At 33.5% G+C, this 14,076-nt stretch overlaps 1 protein-coding gene across 1 annotated transcript; it reads left to right on the top strand.

Annotated features, from left to right (window-relative positions):
* Nucleotides 1–923: 923 nt before the first annotated feature.
* Nucleotides 924–4,850, top strand: LOC116015456 (polyadenylate-binding protein 8-like). The gene is made up of 9 exons (XM_031255531.1): nt 924–1,149; nt 1,799–1,917; nt 2,011–2,667; nt 2,775–2,852; nt 2,936–3,025; nt 3,318–3,455; nt 3,629–3,808; nt 3,893–4,096; nt 4,405–4,850. The coding sequence occupies exons 1-9, from the start codon at nt 924–926 to the stop codon at nt 4,645–4,647; spliced, it is 1,935 nt and encodes a 644-aa protein (XP_031111391.1). The 3' UTR covers nt 4,648–4,850.
* Nucleotides 4,851–14,076: the final 9,226 nt, after the last annotated feature.

Raw genomic sequence — 14,076 nt, forward strand, 5'->3', positions numbered from 1 at the left:
CCAGTTCACGTGTAAAAGTTTTAGTATCACATTAAAATAAATATTATGAATATATTATAGTAGGATAAAATAGTATGAAGTTTTACAATATCTTGAATTATATTGTCATAAGTATATATACTCTAACGTAAAATACGCGATATTGTAAATTTTTTAGAGAATAATATAATATTAAACAATTTATTATGGAGTGATACTTCATCCCCTCTTTTATTTATTTCCAAATATTTTCATATTTATGCTACACAACATGATTGTTTTATTTTATTTTTGTTTAATTTGGAATAACATGATTGTTTTATTTAATATATCTGAAAATAGCAATTATTTGTTTATTATTAATTTCCAGTTATTGCTTAGCAATGCCGTAAACCTTACCTCATAGTATCTGGAACTCGCTCCGCTGCGGTCGCAGCATCTTGGACCACGTCGTGAAGGCACGGGGCCCCACAGATTTAATCCAACGGTGAGGATTTTGGTGTAGAGATTATCTTAGGGCTTTGCTGAGGCACAACCCCCAACAACTGCGGGTATAAAGAAAAAGGCGTCCCATTTTGGTGTTTGCCCTCTCCATCTCTTCCTCTCTGTCTGCTATTTCAGTCACCGGCGGCGATCTCTTCGTCCGCTTGTCGGATTCCCGACTATCCTTCCCTATCCACACTTCCCTCTCCTCTCTTTATTTTTTATGTTTTAAAATCATATCCAAAAAACCAAAAAAGAAAAAAGAAAATCTCGCAAAAAATTTTCAAAAATTCCATCGGGGGGTTTGATTTTCTTTTCTTTTTTATCCCAATCGATTAAACTTGTATTTTTCTGCCAATAAAAAGAGGAGAGGGAAGTGAAAAAAGCACAAAAAAATTATATATTAAAATTATCGGGAATTTTTTTTTTTTTCCAATTTTTTGCTAGGGTTTTGAACTAGGATGGCACAGGTTCAGGTTCAGCCTCAGGCCGGGAACCCCAGTGGTGGAGTGAACCAGTTCGTGACGTCGCTTTACGTCGGCGATCTCGATGCTACCGTCACGGATTCCCAGCTGTACGATATTTTCAACCAGCTCGGGCAAGTGGTCTCGGTTAGGGTTTGCAGGGATTTGACTAGCCAGCGCTCTCTGGGTTACGGTTATGTGAACTATGGCAACCCTCAAGATGGTTAGTGTTTCGTTCCTTAATGTCAATGATTTAGTATTACTTTATCTGTGTTGATAGTCTATTTGTGTTGATATCATCGTACATTAAATTGTTGATTCGTTGAATTCCCGATTCATGCACAATTTTGAGTTGAAAATGGAAGGTAAGAAGCTTGAGTATATAGTTTATTTTTGGAATGTATACTTGCAGAGTGTTTCTAACTTTTGTAGCCATCTAATTTTGAATTTGATAATAGGAATGAACAAAGACTGAGCCTCTGAATTTGGAAATTTTGAATAACCAACCTAAACCTATTGGCATAAATCTATGTAGTTAAAAAAAGAAGAAGAGGATCATATGGAAGAGCTAGTGGAAAATTTACTTTGCACTTGGTTCTGTGGTTTAAACTGCTCATTATAGTTGCCTTTTTGCAATTATACAACAAAATGTACATAAGTTATTTAGATTTTTAATTTGAAATGCCTATATATGCCAACATGTTGCTGTGAATGAGATATTGGTTGTTTGGCCTTCGAAGTTTGGACTTGGTCATTTCTTGGGTATTCAGTTATTCACTGTGTGCATTGATATGGACTTCCTTTTACACAAATGTAGAGTGGGGCTTCCTTTCAGTCTTGTAGGTGTTTTCCCATTAATGCTTTTTGTACAGCTGCTAGGGCTATGGAGGTGCTGAACTTCACTCCTCTCAATGGGAAGCCCATCCGGATAATGTATTCCCATCGAGACCCCACCATGCGCAAAAGTGGTGCTGGAAACATTTTTATCAAGGTATAGCTATCTAGAAACATTTTGTGGTGGTCTCTTTTGATATTTCATTTTTATCAGATTTTTTTAATTTATTTTTCATTAAATTGTTTCTAGAATTTGGACAAGGCAATTGATCACAAGGCACTGCATGATACATTTTCTGCATTTGGAAGCATTCTTTCTTGCAAGGTGGCAACAGATGCCACTGGTCAGTCCAAGGGGTATGGATTTGTGCAATATGACACTGAGGAAGCTGCACTGAAAGCTATTGAGAAGCTGAATGGTATGCTGTTGAATGACAAACAAGTGTATGTAGGACCTTTTGTTCGCAAGCAAGAAAGAGAAATGGCTGGGGAGAAGACAAAATTCACTAATGTCTTTGTGAAGAACTTATCTGAATCTACAACCGAAGATGACCTTAGGAAAGTTTTTGGTGATTTTGGAACACTCACTAGTGTTGTTGTTATGAGAGATGAAGATGGAAAATCAAAGGGTTTTGGATTTGTCAACTTTGAGGATACAGATGATGCGGCTAGATCTGTGGATGTGCTTAATGGCCACAAATTTGATAACAGAGAGTGGTATGTGGGAAAAGCTCAGAAGAAAGCTGAGAGAGAGCTTGAATTAAAAAATCGTTTTGAGCAGACTGCAAAAGAGGCAGTTGACAAGTCACAAGGTTCAAATCTCTATATAAAAAATCTTGATGATACTATTGGTGATGAGAAACTCAAGGAATTATTCTCTCCATTTGGTACCATAACTTCATACAAGGTTTGCATAGTCTCTTAACCCTCTGATTAAGAAGCTAATATATGAACTGGTCATGAATGTTCTCTGGTTAACCAAACATCTTTTTTTGGGCTGTGAAATTGGAATAGGTTATGCGAGATCCTAATGGAATAAGCAAGGGATCGGCTTTTGTTGCATTTTCAACTCCCGAAGAGGCATCTAGAGCTGTAAGTTTGCCACTTGTAGTTTATTTTAATTTGCACCGGGAAAAACTTGAAATGTTAATCATTTTATTGAATTCATTCTGCAGCTGGCTGAGATGAATAGTAAGATGATCAATGGCAAACCTCTCTATGTTGCCCTTGCACAAAGAAAAGAAGAGAGAAGAGCAAGGTTACAGGTATCTTTGGTTATTCTTTTTGCCCATATTTTAAACAATTGTGCATAACACAGAATTGTGTTTCCATTTGCACTTTACTGGTTTGGTGCAAAGATGTGAATCAGTTGTGCACTGATTTCCCCCCTTCATTGTTCGGTACAAACTACAAAATATATTATCTTAAATACATGCATGTGTGTGTCAGTTTGTGTTATATCACTCATGGGTTATATATGGCTGTGTTTTTGAATGATCAGCAATCAAGTAATAAAAGTAAAGTTCTATCTGCGCCTACTTTGCTATTGTTATGCAGGCTCAATTTGCTCAGATGCGGCCAATTGCAATAACACCTCAAGTTGGTACTCGTATGCCAATGTATCCCCCTGGTGGTCCAGGTTTAGGGCAACAAATATTCTATGGACAGCCACCACCTGCTCTGCTTCCTCCCCAAGTAAATCATAGCTCTTAAACTGAAATTTTTAATTGATAGTTTGTTAGTGCCACAATTATATTGTATCTGATCCTATTACCAATTAGAGAAAATATTTGGCCCCTAATTAGCAATATGCTCTGATAATGCTATTGCTTTTGACATTATTACTCCATCTTGATTTTATGTGACAGCCTGGTTTTGGGTATCAACAGCAGCTTGTCCCAGGTATGAGGCCTGGGGGGGCACATATGCCAAATTTCTTTATGCCACTTGTTCAGCAAGGTCAGCAAGGTCAGCGTCCTGGTGGCAGACGTGGAGGGTCTGGTCCAATGCAGCAGGGGCAGCAACCAGTTCCAATGATGCAGCAGCAGGTTCGTGGAAAGTACCTTAATATTATTCTCAAGATTAAAGTTGTTTGTGATATTTACTTACTTTTCTCTTTTCCTGAATATTAGATGCTTCCAAGGGGACGCGGGTATCGTTATCCTACAGGACGTGGTCTCCCTGATGTTTCTATTCCCGGTGTAGCTGGGGGCATGTTCTCTGTCCCATATGATATGGGTGTTATGCCTGTGCGTGATGCAGGAATGGCTCAGCCAATGCCAATCGGGGCTTTAGCATCTGCACTTGCTAATGCTTCTCCTACTGAACAAAGAACGGTATGCCTTTGCTAGAACCAGATATTTTCCTACATGCCACTACATTTAGTTGTATTATATGTGCTCTCCTTTTGGTTTTAGTGGATCGATAACTAGCAAGTTACTATTATTTTGTTTTCCTAACTGCAATGTGTTCCAAGTTTCACTGCTTCTGGTAATGGTTATTCTGACATGAATTTATGGTGGACGAACCTGTTTACCAAATGAGATCACAAATAATGAATTAATGCTGTGTTTTAGCCTATGGACTATGGTTATAATTTTCATTATTTGTTGCTAATGTGTTATTGATGTGGTTTCAACTACAGATGTTGGGCGAAAATTTATACCCACTTGTGGAGCAGCTGGAGCCCGAGACAGCAGCCAAGGTGACTGGCATGCTTCTGGAAATGGATCAGACAGAGGTCCTCCATTTGCTTGAGTCTCCTGAAGCTCTGAAATCCAAGGTTGCAGAGGCCATGGATGTCCTGAGGAATGTTTCTCAGCAGCAGTCCAACAACGCCGCCGATCAACTTGCTTCATTGTCGCTGAATGATGGTCTAGTTTCTTGAGTGGACTGGTTGGAACTTGGGAGTGGTTATTTTGGGATTTAAAAAAACACACACACTACTATTTCCTTTTCTGATGAACTTCTGAATTTGTGTTGCGGATAATGTTGGTTTCGTACTCTGCATAAACTTTGCTTGCGTGGGCTTGAGGACATTTAGTCTACTATGAATTCTTTGGTTTGAGGACATTACTCTATTTTGTTTTACTCTGCATAGTTTCTCTGTGTGCCCTTGTGAATGGTTTTACACTTTTACACTCCTCACCCCGAATTGTCTCTGTCAGAATGGCACCACTCATAGGTGAAGTTCTCGGCGGTGGATAATGCCATAATGGTATGTATTGTTTTTGTTTTTTGTCTTTTTCTTTTTCCAGCATATATTCACATAGGACTAGCATTATTGTCTTCTAAGTTTGTTTAGAAAGAAAAAACAAATGATTTCTAGAAAATATTTTCTGAAAAATGAGCCACTTTTTAGAAAACATTTTCTTTTATAGTATTTGGCTGTATTTTAAAAAAATTTTCTTTTCTAGTATTTGGCTGTATTTTTAAAAATCGTGTTGATGTGCTTGGTTTATTTTTTGGAAAAATGAGTAAAATTGTATATTTTGATTATTTTATTAAAATGTAAAAATATTAAAAATAATGTTATTTATTAAAGAAAAAAAGAAAGATGGAAATCAATCCGTTGGAAACAGAGTACCGAAAGGCTTTGTATAGGAAGCCTTGGTTTTGAAAGGCTTTTGATAGGAAGTCTTGGTTTTTTGTCGATGTAGCTTGGTATGAAAAATGATTTTTGTCAAATTTGACAGATTAATTTTTATTAAAATGGGTGGATTTTTCATAGTCAATGAAAAATGTTTTTCGTTGATTAAATTTTTTAAATACATCCAAACACTAGAAATTATTTTTTGAATTTTCAAACACTAGAAAAATCTAGTATACTTGATACTATAGGTGTTTGCCTCAATTGTTCAGTTTTATTTTTATTTTTCCTGTTCTTCATTCTCTTTTTTCCAATAGAAAACACGTTTAGTAAATAGGGGAGAAGGCAGAAGGGTACAAAGAAAAAGGTATAATGTGGTGGGTAAGAATCTAGTCTATACCCTACTTTATCTATTGGTGTCGTAAAAAATCTTTAAAGCTTTGTTGGATAGTACATGTATTTGCTTTTTTTTTTTTTTTTGAACAACAACAACATTAGTACATGTATTTGCTAACTGTCAAATGTTTGTATTTTCTTGTTTGTGCTGAACTAGGAAAACTGAAAAAGCATTTAAAGCTCGTACACCGTTGGGGCACCCTGGCCCACCAACATCTCTCGACTTAGAGATTTCTTTTTTAAATTCAACCGTCTATAATATCTGCACAATAGCACGGCACCAACTTCTCAACCCACAACCTAAAGCTCCACTTACCACTAACCCTATTCTTTCAACAAATTATATCTAGCACTTGAGATCTACTTTGTGAAATAGACCGTGTGACACTGATACAAGTTTATAATAAATCATGATATAGGTTTGTGCTTCAATAGGTTGAGAAAGTGTGCATGAACATATACTATATTGTAATAGAGTCAGTAGTACTAAAATAAAGTTTATAATAGAGCTTGATAGATGTTTATTTTTAGTGCATTGTAAGTTCATTTTTAATTTTTAATGTATTATAAATTTATTTTTAACATATTTATTTTATTTTGATACATGTTTATTTTTATTAAGTCAAAACGAATATAGAATACACTAAAAATAAAATTGCATTATATTGAAAATGAACTTGTATCTACTTGAATCGTGATTCATTATATAAGCATTGTATTCCGTCACCATCAAATATGAGTGGAAGTCTTATTAGCCACGTGAACTACCCCACTTAGTAATCCAAAGTAAATAAGAAGTAAGGACCCCCATAAGTCCTAACACACGCCATTCCATGAACTAATTTTTTATATTATATTTTGCACCACCATATCAATCTACCATCTTTATTGAAAATGACTCATGCCTATCCAGTAATATATATATATATATATATATATATATATATATATATATATATATATTGGAGAGATAATCGGATAAGCTACTGGACTTGACCTGAAGCACTTTTGATTTAACTCAAAGTAGTCAAAACAAGCAGTCAAGTAGTAACGCTCAAGAGTTGAGCAAAGAGTAGGTCGAGCGGTTGAGCACAAAGCCAATGCACTTATTAGAGTGCACAACAATTACTAAGGAGTCATAACACTTATTGAAGGGAGTTGTTGTACTTATTAGGAGGTCGTTGTGCTCATTATTATAATCGTTATACTTAGTGGCTAATGTATAGTACTCCATCTGTCCCATTTTATCTGTCATACTTACTATTCATTGGTCAAACCAACTCTTTCTTCTTTCTTTATTTTCTTTAGTATTCTTTACTCATTTTTAAATTTGATTTTTTTGTGTTTAATAGTACTTTTAGTGTAGTTACTAAATATATAAATTTTGTATACTAATACTAAACTAAATATTATGAAAAATTGAATTAAAAATAACTTTAGTCAAGTTTCGTTAACGAACTAGACACATAAAATGTGACGAGGGAGTATATTCTAGTAACATTATTACCGTCATTTGTACTTTTATTGAGAGCATGAGATCAACTCTCAAGCATGTTATCACATGTCTTTCTCTCTCATTAATGAGCTTGGAACAATAGCACGATCTTCAGCAGGCAACAACAACACTAACCCACATGGTGGCGAGGGTGTAGAATCTGGTTACTCCGCTGCTACCCCAAGATGAAGCCGAGATGAAGCTGCAACATGCAATACTGCATGTCCCCAACAAGAAACCGGTAAACTGAATTTCTGCAATAATGGTTTAGCAATCAATTTAATACGCTTAATCAGAAATTTAGCTAGACCATTATGAGTATGGACATAAGGTACCTGATGCTCCACTTTGATGCCTAAGGCCATACAATAATCATTGAAAGTCATTGATGTGAATTCTCCAGCATTATCCATTCTTATTGATTTAATAGGATAATTTGGGAATTGGGCATTTAACTCAATAATTTTAGTAATAAATTTAGCAAAAGCTTTGTTCCTCATGGATATAGACTAACATGAGTCCAACAAGTGGAAGCATCAATAAAGACCATAAAATATCTGAATGGCACAGACGAAGGTGGACTAATTGGTCCACAAATGTCGCTTTGTAACCTTTGCAGAAAAATATGCGATTCATGTTCAAATTAGTACGCGATGGGCGTACAATATATTTACCTTTCGCATAAGCAACACATGTAAACATATTTGGTGAAAGTACATGAGACCTCGAAAGGTTATGTCTAGCAGAATTAGATATGATCCGACTCATCATATTCTATCCAGGATGACCTAGACCGTCATGCCACGATTGAAAATAATGTGGACTTTTGAGTTTCATGGTTAGTGAAACACATGAATTATTGGGTTTTATATAAGTATAATATAACCTATAAGATAAGGAGGCAAGTTCATCAACCTCTCGCTTTTGACCAGTGATCAACTGAGTCATGATCAAGAACTTCTTATTGTTCTCTTAGTCTTGGTTTCGATAGGCAAACCATTTGATCGAATGTCCTTGAAACTCAGCAAGGTTCGTTTAGATTGGGGATACAACAAAGCATTTTTAATTAGTACTTTAGTAGCTTTGTACCCTTAAGGAGGATGATGGATGCTCTTCCGGTGCCCATTATCTGTACCTCATCATTAGTAACGGTAGTAATATTACTACTTGATTTGTTCAAGGTAAGAAAAAACCTCCTATCCGTAAGGATAGTATGTGTGGTTGCACTATCCACCAAACACAATGTTGGTTTATACTCCATTGTGTGGACAACGATAGATTTCATAATGTTGTAAGATCTGAGAGGTAAAATTTGAAAAAAAAAAAAACCCTTATCACATTTGCACCAAAGACAACAAGTGAAGAGTAAAAGCAAACCATCCACTACGATTAAAGAAAAATATCCATAGACATTTAGTTATAAAAAAAAATTCAATATAAAAAGCATAAGGTCATGACCCAAAAACACAAACAGATCACTCATGATCACCAAAGTCTTCAAACTCATATTTTAAAAGGTCATCATCATCATCATTCATAACTGCATTTGCTTTAGGCAAATTAGTGTTGCCTTTGCCTCTACCACTTCGGTTGTTTCGACCGTGACCTCTACAACAACCCCTTCCTCGACCCCTTCTAGAATTGCTTCCTTGGGCAAAATGATGTGCTTCAAGCACTGGGGCAGACCCAACCGATCGTGCATTATGATTTTCCATCAACAACTGGTTGTGTTTCTCAGCCACAAGAAGTGCAGATATTAGCTTAAAATGCTTTTCATAATTCTTTGCCCTGTACTGCTGCTGGAGTACAAGGTTACTCGCATGAAAAGTAGACATGGTCGTTTCAATTAAATCTTTCTCTGAAACTTCTTGTTTGCAGAGCTTTAGTTGCTAGACTATTTTATGAAGGGCCGAATTGTAATCAATACTGACTTATAGTCTTGAAACCTAAGATTAAGCCACTCAAATTTGGATTGAGGAAGGACAATCGATGACTGCTGGTCAAAACAGTCCTTCAGCGACTTCCATAATGCAAATGGTTCTTTTTAGTTAGGTATTCATTTGTCAGGTCGTGGTTCAAGTGGTGACGTAAGAAAATGAAAGCATGCGCCTTCTGGGTGTTTAGTACACTGTGACTTAGCAACAACGGTTTGACTCAATTCTTTAGACGCGAGATGAATCTCGATTTCTAGAGCCCAAGTTAAATATTTGCTTCTGCAAGTAAGAGCTTAGTAAATTCTCATTTGGTGATATAAGACATGATCTACAAAATCATATTGTCCATGCAGTTATTATGGATGCATTTTTCCAAAAAGAACATATAGGAAACTCGTGCTGATAACGTGTTATAATTTGACCTTTTGTTTTGCTCAGTTCTCGCGTGATGGTTGCACGGTAATAGCCAGTATATATATATATATATATGTGTGTGTGTGTGTGTGTGTGTGTGTGTGTGTGTGTGTGTGTGTGTGTGTGTGTGTGTAGTACAATTTTAGGTATAATTATATGAAAACAGATATAAGTAAACAATGGATAAGTTGGCTGAGTTGGGTAGTCTGCGGTTTTAGTTAGGAGAGGGCGAGTGTTCAACTCATGTGAACAGTATGCGTGGTTTTATTTAGAGCCTTCTTAGTGCTTTTAATTATTTTATCAAATTAATTATGTTTCATATATTCTTATTCATATTTTTATAAAGTTTTAGTGTGTTTTATTTTTTGTCTATATGCAACAATATTTATGACTATATTCCTTTTAAGTGATTCAATTTATAATATGTTTTCTATTTGAATTATTTTATCAACTTAATTATATTTCATATATTTTTATTAATATTTGTATAAAGTTTTGATGTGTTTTATTTTTCGTCTATATCCAACAATATTTATGACTATAATCTTTTTAAGTGTTTCATTTTTTAAGTACTACCGTTATATTACAATGCAATTTATGTTCTTTACTACTTTCTCAACCTATTGAAACACAAAGAGTCAATATTATTGAGTCTCAAACACAACCTCCATATAAGGGAGCAACTTGGTGTTATCTCTTTTATGTTTTCGCCCCCACTGGAATATTTTTCTGGATCCGCCACTATATATATATATATATGAAATGTAAAGAGGTAAAGAAAGAGAAGAACAAAAGGAGTAGAACAAAAGGAGACTCTTCAACTTCAATATAATAATATATACACCTCCATACAACCTTTCAATTCTTTAACATAAACAATGAAATAAATGGAAGGCAAATGAAGAGTCTCAAATTTTAATGAACATAAACAAAATATTTATAACAAGCACAAACCCATATTTTTCTAAGATCAAATTAGTATATTTTGATAATCAATTTCTCATTCATCTGTTATCTATTTTGAATATATAATATATCTGTTGGTTTTGTGACCTGAGGATAGTCACTCGGCGGGCCAACATAACCGATTGACTCAATAAAATGTAAAACAAAATAAATAAATAAATAAATAAATAAAGATCGACAAGAATTTTAACGTGGAAACCGAAAAGGTGAAAATCATTGGCATTTTTGAACGGTGCCACGCCAAATTTCACTATATTGTAATTATTTTTATACATGTAACGTTGCATGTTTTCTAATCTAGAGATGGAGCCCCCTTTCTCTTCTCCGTTCTCTCCTCTTTTATAGTAGAAGGATTGTACATGTTGAGTAGGGAAATTAATAGGTAATTTAATAGGGTAATAATGGGATTTAATGAATGATAAATGGAAAAAATTAATAGGTAATTAAGAGGTTTTATGAGTAATAATTGGGGAGATTTAATGGTGATTACGGGTATTGCATTGTGGACCATGGTTCCAAAACGCTGCCGTTTCATTAAGTAAAGAAACGACTGCCGTCAAGTCTTAACGGAGCTCCGTAAATGAAATTATAGTTCATTATCTCAAAAGATACTACCTCACATTTGTTTTTATATTATCAAACGAAACTGTAATTATATCAAAGTGAAACTGTAGTTATGTTGAAAGGAAACTGCAGTGTATATAAAATGAACTAAATAACAGTTTCACATATTTGGGTGTATATTGTCCAATAAAACTATAGTTATGTCAAAATAATACTGTAGTTGTGTTGAAAGGAAATTGAATAACAATTTCACATATTTAAGTGTATAATGTCGAATGAAACCGTAGTTATATAAAAAAATGAACTGTAGTTGTGTTGAAAGGGAATTACATTGTATATAAAATGAAACTGAATATGTTATACACATAGAGTTAATGGCACGAAACGGAGCCGTTTCTGCCTTCTTTTTTTTTTTTTTTTCATTAATCAAAACGACGTCGTTTTGATGTTACCAATTATTGTGGACCGCGATCTACAATAAAATTTGCGGAATAATGGTGTTGGGTATCTATCAATATCGATTTAAACTTTTATGTTAATACTAGAGAATCTGAATCTATTTTGACCCAATCCTAATTGAAAGTGAACTCACTAAAAATTTTGCATCAAAATGATTATGGTACATACCATTTTAACTAATTTTCCAACATCTTTGAACTTCCTTTGTGATTTGTGATTGAGTGAATCTTAACCATCAAAATTTTCTTCATTCATAAGTTAATCGAAAACAATTATGATATTAATAGAATAGAGGCAGACGTATATCCCTCGAATAAGTAATCATTTCCTTGGGAAGAAAGCTAAGTAATCATATCCTATCTCCATTCATAAATCATTTATGCAACATACTTGTCACCAAATTAAAGTACACGCCCACAAAATATATCAATTAAGCCGACAACTTGGTTCAAATTAACACGGACTAGCTAACTGAATAAAGCTTAATGATCCGATGAACATTTTCTTGTATGCCGATCTCGTTTGTCTTTTCTGGGTTTGTTTAAAATTTTTAAAAATAATTATTGGAAGTCATTTTGTAATTTTTTTTTTTTAGTGTTTGACTTGAACAAAAAATAATTTTTTTTAAATACTCATTACGATTAAAAGGAAAATGATCATTTTTAACAAAAAATATCTTCTTTTTTTTTTTTAAGCAACAACATAGATTAATTATCAAAAGTGAATACAGAAAGGAGGGATGAAGGAGTAACAAATCTTCACTCCCTACGAGCGACAGTGAACAAAGCTTCCCTAGCAAGTTGATGAGCTGCTCTTTTCGCGAATCGTTTAACAAACATAAAACTAACGTCTAAGAGATCACTAGCTAGATATCTAAAAAAAAACAACAAAAAACATCTTTTAAGATTTTAAGTCGTAAGACATTATCCGAATTTTAATCTCCGAATTCTATGATCTCTCTCTCCCTCTCTCCCTCCTTCTTCTAAGTAATGTCAAAAGGACAAGTAAGCATGTAGGTTATTATTTGAAGTGGATTAGATTACTCTAGTTAAAATATGGGTCTAGTCGACTTGAGCTAATTTTTTTTTTAAAAAAAAAAAGAGAAAAGAAAATTATAAGGGGTGATTTAAACTTATTACATTGGTTTTTTTTAATCCCTTTAATTTAAAATTTTGGTCCAACCCACAATTCAAGAAATTTAAAACAAAAAATTATTTAATTCCATTAGTTCATATTTATTACATTTATCAATGTTAAATTAAGTGTGAATTGAATTTTGATGAGTCAAACAATAAAAATGTTGGCCTGGATCGGACCAACCATATCACCCAAAAAATTTTTTTTTTCTTTTTTTTTTCTTTTCAAATTCTTTAATTCATAATTATTATATTTATGAATTTTGTTTATTTATTTTTTACTATAATAAGTTACAAGTCCGAGTCAGTAGTACTAAAAAAAAAAGTTACAAGTAAAAAAAAATTTATTTACATATTTTTATTGTAATTATTATTAATCATTATAATTATTATAAATTTTAATTTATAATTTTATTTTAATGTAAATAATATTTATTATATACATTAAAATAATTAATATTATATAATAAATAACTTATTAATAGATTTATGTTCATGTTTTTAAAAATAAAAATAAAAAATTAAACTTTCAACCAAACAAAAAAATTACTTTTTGATTTACAATTAGGATGTTAATCTTAGTTCAAAATTGATAAGTCTAATGGTCCAAATAGGTTACTCCAAAATTTAGTGGGTTAGCCTGATAGTTAAGGTTACTCTTTCACAAGTGATGTGAAATTAAATACGTAGAGAGCTTTATCAATCATTATTGTGTGGATTATGGTTCACACAACTGTGTGCACCATACTATCAAATTATGTACATTCAGCATAAAAATAATGTATTTTTAGTACATTAAACATGTGTATTATATTCAAGGGATGTACATTATTTATGTAATGAATGTACATTATACAAATAATGAACTTCATGTGCAACATAAATGCACCTAGAATATACATTTCTAAATAATCAACCTACAATTAGTTAGCCAAAGAGGTCTAGTGGCATCCGATTGCACTCCTATATGAAAGGGAGTGGGTTCAAGCCCCAGTGGAGGCGACTATTGACTCTTTGTGTAAAAATAATATACCTTATGCATAAAAAATAATATGAGATTTTAGAAGTTCATTATTTGTAGAGCTGAGCATAGTTGGACTTATTCGGCACACCACACTCCCATTTACTTAGAAACATGAAATTTAGTAAATCTATATTATTTGTGTGGATGTGTTTTGATGCATGACCTACAATAAAATATACTCATGTTATCGAGCTTATCAGGTAGATTCAACTAAAATTTGTAACATTTTTTTTAAAAAAAAATTGTACCTAACAATAAAAAAACTAATAAGCTCGAATTGATAAACTCAACCGCTTGACCGAACTATCCCAAAAATAAGTGAACGGACCCAATTGACAT

Source organism: Ipomoea triloba, chromosome 1, assembly GCF_003576645.1.
Source record: "Ipomoea triloba cultivar NCNSP0323 chromosome 1, ASM357664v1".
NCBI classification, from domain to species: domain Eukaryota; kingdom Viridiplantae; phylum Streptophyta; class Magnoliopsida; order Solanales; family Convolvulaceae; genus Ipomoea; species Ipomoea triloba.